Genomic DNA, 7,482 nt, shown 5'->3' with positions numbered 1-7,482 from the left:
AAAGGAAAAAAGAATAGAGTATAGAGGGACTTCTTGTAGTCCGACAGTAAAGCTGGGCAGGGCACGTATCCCGTATGGGAACGTATGCCAAATGCAGTCTTATTTTGGTGAGCTAAAAGGTGCTCGACGTAACAGAGGTTCCCACGGAAACGCTTCAAAGACCAGCTTAGGCCCCAACTTGCCTTAGCTGACATAGAAGAGAGCAGCTGGTTTCATGCGGCCTCAGAACGAGGCAGCTGAAGGTCATTCACGAAGGCCGCGGGATACACATTTGAGACCAAAAGAAAATCTTCTGCCGAGGACAGGCGACGACGGCGAAAACAAAATCTTAATCGACCACAGGCGGACAATGGTTATGCTTGCCCTGGAGGTGGCGAAATATGTAGGTCACAGCTGGGGCTGCGTAGCCACGGGGAATACTACTGTTATGAACATAATGATAAGAGAGTCGAGAACCATGTCTGTATAGAATGGCTTTAATACACGGAATGACTACACAACACACATTTCGTGAACACATTCTCACGGACGAGTTACAAGCACATGTAAACATAAGAACGACAACCGATACAGAATATAATTTTCATAACAACTACATTCTTCATTAATCTTCGGACTCGAAGACAGGCCTTATTATTATGAAAAAGAAAAGAAAAAACAATGTATTGAAACACAATCATAAATATAAAATCATTAACAAATAATGTCACTAAACCATAAACCATCACCGCTGTCTCTAGTCTCTTCGTTCGTGATGCGGTATTTGGATGTGGATCTTTCTGTAACATCTCAATTCCATTGCTAGTTAATTAGGCGGTTCTTTCCCTTAGATAACCTTTGTGTTTTTTTTTAAGCATTCTTTCAGTGTCGTAGCTAGGGTAGGGGGAGGGCGGTTCTAATTCGAAAGTCCCCCGGGCTCTCAATTGAAGGAGGCCCCCAAATGAATATCTTATTTTTTTTTACATTAAATATTAAATTTTACTCCCATGTAATCTTGCTATAAGTCAAAAATACTAGACAGCATTGATCTAGAATCTAGATGATGCTATAGATGACCTTTGCTGCACAGAAAACAAGACGTGAGGCGATATGAATTGAGATTTGTCACTTTTACATTATCGCTCCAATAAACAACGGTATTATTCAATAAAAGTGTCTTAATAATTATTATTTGTTTATCTTACTAATTACTATACCAATCGGAATTGAGATATTTATTAAGTACATTATTTCATGAAATTATGTCGAATGTCAAAGTGCAGGGGCCTCTAAAAACGTCGAGCCCGCACCCCCCACCGGGCCCCAAAACCATAGCTACGCCACTGTATACTTTTTCTCTTTTTTAGCGGCCCCCGAAAGGGGAAGAGACGCTATTAGTTTTGTGCGAAATGTCTGTCCGTCCGTCCCGTTTAGATCTCGTAAACTAGAAAAGATATTGAAAATCCGACATCACAAAATTTTAGAACATTCAAAGTTCTGATGCAACGGCTACTTTTTTTTTCTGAAAGCGAATTAAAATCAGTTATGCAAGCAGTTTTTTTAAAGAGAAAAAGGTAATTAGTATGCATTATAAGTTAGACCTAAGTTAAAACGAATAGTAATCTTGTAAATGTCATTTTCGTGAAAAAATTTTTTAATGCGGAAACGTCGTTTTTTTTTGTTTTTTTTTGTGCATTCGAATAAGAGATTGATCCTTTTCAAAACAATTACATATATTATAAGACTTCAGTTAGGCCAGGAGAGGCGCGGTAGCTGAGCGTTAAAGCGCTTGGCTTCCGAACCGGGGGCCCCGGGTTCGAATCCTGGTGAAGACTGGGATTTTCAACTTCGGAATCCTTAGGCGCCTCTGAGTCCACCCAGCTCCAATGGGTAACTGATATTAGTTGGGGAAAAGTAAAGGTGGTTGGTCGTTGTGCTGGCTACATGACACTCTCGTTAATCGTAGGCCACAAAAACAGATGAACTTTACATCATCTGCCCTATAGACCACAAGGTCTGAAAGGGGAACTAATTAAGCCAGGTTCACACCTAACTTTGCATTTACTTGCACCTATCCTTTGATCTGCTGTACCGTTAGGGGAACTACACAAGATCTGTCAACCTTTTTTCTCCATTCATTTCTACAATTTGTCTTTGATATAATTTAATTTGGATGTTCTTTCTGAAAATATTGAAGCCTGCCTGGGTGGACCACTTCGGGGGCTGATTTTGAGTTTGTGTTTCCACACAAACTGTCTTTGTAATCTTGTTTTATGTTGTTTTCTTGTCATCAGTGAAGCCATTCGTTTTGAAAACATGACCAGTGATGTCTCCATACAGAAAAGGACTAAGAAAGAAAGAAGATATTATCTGACAATATTTACTTTCTCTGTCCTCCGACCACTGGACATCCAGGACAAGGACAGCACGTTCACTCTGACATTAACCAGTTCCAATTATTCAAGAGATGTCCAATTTGTCTTAAAGGATATCGGTAACTGTTAAGAATATTTGAGCTGTGCTTTACTTTGATTGTGCAGTTTAGTCCTAATTATTCGATCTTCGGTAAACCGAAATTCCGCTTTATCTTAAATATTTGTTAATCTGAAATGGATCTGGTTTCAATCATTTCAGACTATCGGGACTTCAGTTTTTAGCAGATTTCTTTGTCCTTCACAAAACAACACACTCCGTAACAGGGGCGGACTGGATATCAAAATCGGCCCAGGCATTTCTATACAGAACATTTCGTAAATTGCATATCATATGATGGGCCTCCAATTATATGCCTATCTGTTCTCAAAATCATTATGTTTTTTTTATGACGTATCGATAACTAAAAAATGTTTGTTTGTAAAATGTTTTACATGTTACGGATGTTCCTTCAGAGTTGAAGAAAGTTTACTTCCTAGTCGAAACCTCCAGCAGGACGACGGAGGATGGGAGCGGGCAGGGTTTGAACCCGGGACCATCGATAAATCCGAATGACAAACCGCACGACCAGGCAGCCATCAGTATGCATGCTCTATATCTTTAAAAGAAATATAGGACTTATGTAGCTTTCGAATAGCTATGTTTGTTGACCCTAAAGGATGAAGCCTACTAAAAGCACTGTCTACGGATGTAGGCTATTACATTATTTTTGAAAATGTGTTAGATTAAATTAGTATTACACTGTAGTCTGTAAAATATGTATTTAACTTGACGCCCATATAGCCCCTTATATATGAGAATATTATAAAACCTTTAACTTTTTTATGCGTGCCATAGTGGCAGTCATGAGACCCTTTAGGCCCATTTGAGTACCGGCTCACCGGGCATTTGCCCAAATGCCTATATAGCCAGTCCAGGGCAAGTCTAGTTGAAACAACAGACAGTCTTAGGAAATATTGAGGAGGAAAGAAGCGAGGGCAATTTATGAGCCGACGGAATGGAACGCAGCAATCACCTCGACACCAGTAGCGTAGCAAGGTTTTACTCGTGGGCCCGGCTTCAAGAGTATGATGGTGCCTTCCTTCAGTAGTTTGAATGTAACTAAACCAAAGCTAGTCATCTTGTACATATTGGTCTTACTATAAAAAGGAATTCCGATGCAGAGGCTATCTTGTCGGAGTATAAGATCCATAACACTCAATAATCCAGTAACGATTTCTAACTAATAATAGATAATATAAATTGGATTCATTTAAATTATTAGTATTAAATTATTAGTAGAAATTGGGTTGTTGTTTTTTTTTGTTCTTTAAGGACTTCTGTGGGCTCTTTATTAGTGGTCATGGGTCGTGGGCCCGGCGGGGGGGATTGAACTCCTTCGCCCATATGGTTGATATGCCACTGTTTGGCACTACTTTTGTGCCCTTTTGTATCCTATTTTGCAAGTGTCCTGTAGTCTAGAACTCTAGATATTTCCTGAAGATGAACTGTGACATCACAAAAGGTGTGTGACCTAATTCTATTTGTATTATATCTGGAGCAGTGCCAATAGCACTAGCTATAAAATGCTTCCTAATGGCATACATCTCAAGTAGCCTCTGACAACCAGTACAACTTCTGGCCTTCACGTGTGGCTCATATACTGAGTCTGGTGGAACTGCTCTCATTAACAGAAGAAGGGGTAAAAGCGAGTAGCTGGCGCCTAAACCAGTAAGCATCGGGCAGCAGAGCTCGTTAACCATGGCTGGCTACCCACCTAGGAGAAGGAAAACTCTGAATGAACAAATCTGCTACCTTGTCATGGTAAAGGCTTCGGGGGTCAGCCCTGAGGAAAAATCAGGAGCCCTCGACCCTCGGGCAGTTTACAGCAGTCAGTGCTACATCCTGACAGAGCCTGCGACGTCGTTGACCCCAAACTGTATCGGCACTTGCCGTTCCTTTGGATAAATCAGCTACATGGAAAAGGGAGGGGGGGGGAATATGTCTGGGCGACATTGTTCCGACCACAGCTAATGCGCGGGCATTCATCTCGTCATCTATGAATTGATCTAAATTCGCTTCTAAATTCTGGCTGTTCCCGAGAATATTACACAGGCTAACCTTGCCAACTTGAAGCCTGCTACAGAGTACGAGTTTAGAGTTGTTTCCACCAATTCGCACGGGTCCACTGAATCTAAACCATTAAGCTGAAAGGCATTGTGTCTTAAGTAGTTTTTTTTTATATTCCTTTCTTAGCAATACTACAATACACCAGTGATTCGTGTCATTGTAGCTGCAATGTATCTTTGTAAACACGGTTCAATGTTAAGTCACCTACAACAACTAGTAACAATAATAGATTTGCTACCGGTACCAAGAATTTTATATTCATTTACTTTTAGATTAATTCGCGACTAGGTCCACTAGTTATTATAGTTATTATTCCAGCTCCTCGTGGAACACCTAGTAAGCCTTCGTGGAACACTAGGGTTCCGCGGAACGCAGTTTGGGAAACACTGTTTTAGACAGTATCATCGATACGAATTATTCGTTCAAAACAAGATTGTCCTTCTGTTTTTCTTTTCACTCTAAGTTGTTTGTTTGTTTTGTTTTTTTGAGGTCCACCAAGACCAGTGACCAACATCACAGCCCTGGAAATTACACACGAGGCAGTCCAACTGATGTGGATACCTGGGCCTAATGGAGGGGTCGAACAGCGCTTCAATTTGGAGTACAGATGTCTAAATAATAGGATAGTAAGGTCACTGTAGAAACCCTGTCTTATATAAGTAAATATAGTGCTCAGTGAATATGCTGTTGAAACCGGTTCATTGGGTCACATCAGGACGTAGTTGTATTCAACTGTAGATGTTTTGTTTCGGTACTTTATGATGCGTTCCGTATTAACAGCTGTTCCGCTTAATTGTTGGTCCGATTAAACTTATATATATATATATATAAGTTATATATATATGAGCGCCTATAGGCAGCACGGAAACCCTTCACCCAGATACCCCCTCTTCCCCCCCCCCCCAACTGGTCCACAAATGAGATTGGACCATAGCGTGCTATAAGCATGAAAGTAGTGCTATATAAAAGCTTTAATTATTATTATTATGATCAATATAGATCTATATATAATATATATATCCATTTCGAATGAATCGACTCCCCTTGAAGATTGGGATTTTGAGCTTCAGGATTTCAAGGCGCCGACGAATTGACAAAACTCTATTGGACACACTTTGGGAAGTAAAGACGTTTGGTTGTTTGTCGCGTTGCTTTTCAGTTGGAACTATAGGTCGATAGGACAACAGAATTGTAGTCGAGTTGTAGTGATGCTATCACTGTCTAGCTTCCAAGCAATAAGTACCGCTGTTTCGGACATGACGATGACGCCTACACCGCCAGAATGTTTCGAATCGTGTCTTACTATATGACGGTCTATCCATCTTTGAATAGTTGTCCTCTTGATGTCCACCTCAACTCGCTGATTCCAAGGACGTTCGGCCTGTAGGTGTCCAACTCTTTGTGGTCCAGTTTACCTCATTAGTTACGATTCATTACGTTCCATGTGCTAATTACGGTTGGGTTCTTGCATTGAAAGGTTTGAAGGGCTTGACATGCATCGAGTATAGGACGTCCTGTTAGATTTGGCCGTGGGTCGGCCCACCCTCGCCTCATTGACAACAGACTTCATTCTTCCATATTTTCCTTCTTTTTTTGTCCTTTACTTGATTTAATAACAGTGTGGCTCGAACTGGATGCCTGCTATTCTGGCTGTTCCCGAGAATATTACACAGGCTAACCTTGCCAACTTGAAGCCTGCTACAGAGTACGAGTTTAGAGTTGTTTCCACCAATTCGCACGGGTCCACGGAATCTCAACCATTACTGGTGAGGATAGGGGAGAGAATAGTAATGACCACTTCAGTGCCTCAAACAGGTATAAAATACAGTCATTTATTTTAAAACACTTAAGTCATTAAGAAATAGTCTGATTAAAATGTATAGGATACGCGGAGCTTTTTTGAGGAGATAAAGCTTTTTCTGGATCAAAGTTCAGATGTTAAGACATTATTGCTTGAGAACGTTCCCTCATGTTAATTGTTTTGTTTACTATGGGATGTTGAAATGTATCTTCAATCCGCCTCGGTATCTTACTAAGCCTAATCTAGTGGAGATAGAGGCGATATGTTTTTGTGATGTCTGTCTGTCCTGATTAACCATGAAATATAACAGCGTTATTGAAAATCTGAATTTACCATTTCCTGTATGATGTTTAAAATAAATGTTACTTTTTCTGTATTTTTTGTAGGCTATATCTATTTGCTATTTATACTCATAATCATATATGAAAATATCACTGTAGTATATTGACATGGAATTCATGATCATCCAACATCATCAAAAAATATCATCAAACATCATCATCAAAGAAACACCATCATCAAACACCATCATCAAGCATAATCTTGAAACATCATTATCAAACAAACATCATTATGAAACAAACACCATCATCAAACAAACATCATCAAGCATCATCATCAACCTAACATCATCAAGCATCATCATCAAACAAACATCATCAAACAAACACCATCTTTAAACAAAAATCATCATCAAACAAACATCATCGAGCATCATCATCAAACAAACATCATCAAGCATCATCATCAAACAAACATCTTCAAACCCCATTTGGGCAGTTGTTTGAGACAAACATCTATAAAAAAGCTAACAAGATCCTTGAAATAAAGAAGCACCCTTTGTGTCAGGATTTTGTGATTTTACCATCACAAAAGAGATACAAGACACCGATAGCAAAGACAAACAGACACAAACACTCTTTTGTTCCCCTGGCAATCAAATCATTAAATAAGAACAATCTGGTACAAACTTTGTCACATGTAAATTATGACTGAGTCTGGTGTGAATGTACACTTTGGTTTCTTATAGTTATAATGTTTTTTGTTTGGTGTAATGCACAAATTGTAAGACAAATTTCCTTACGGATAATAAAGATTATTATTATTATTATTATTATTATCATCATCAAACAAACACTATCATCAAATAAACACCATCT

The 7,482-nt window shown here is 39.3% G+C and overlaps 1 protein-coding gene across 2 annotated transcripts in view; it reads left to right on the top strand.

Annotated features, from left to right (window-relative positions):
* Positions 1-7,482, top strand: part of LOC106072893 (hemicentin-1-like) — a 36,080-nt gene that overhangs the window by 21,712 nt on the left and 6,886 nt on the right. For both annotated transcript variants that reach the window (XR_008774930.1, XM_056011622.1), the window contains exons 10-12: positions 2,274-2,473; positions 5,011-5,147; positions 6,141-6,336. Coding sequence is in view for 1 of the 2 variants with exons in the window: in XM_056011622.1 (XP_055867597.1) it covers positions 2,274-2,473; positions 5,011-5,147; positions 6,141-6,336 (533 nt within the window). In the remaining variant the exon portion in view is untranslated. The remainder of the gene's footprint in view (positions 1-2,273; positions 2,474-5,010; positions 5,148-6,140; positions 6,337-7,482) is intronic.

Source organism: Biomphalaria glabrata, chromosome 14 (genome assembly GCF_947242115.1).
Source record: "Biomphalaria glabrata chromosome 14, xgBioGlab47.1, whole genome shotgun sequence".
In the NCBI taxonomy this organism is placed as follows: domain Eukaryota; kingdom Metazoa; phylum Mollusca; class Gastropoda; family Planorbidae; genus Biomphalaria; species Biomphalaria glabrata.
The sequence above is the reverse complement of the archived record's forward strand: the minus strand, read 5'-3'. Positions and strand labels throughout refer to the sequence as shown.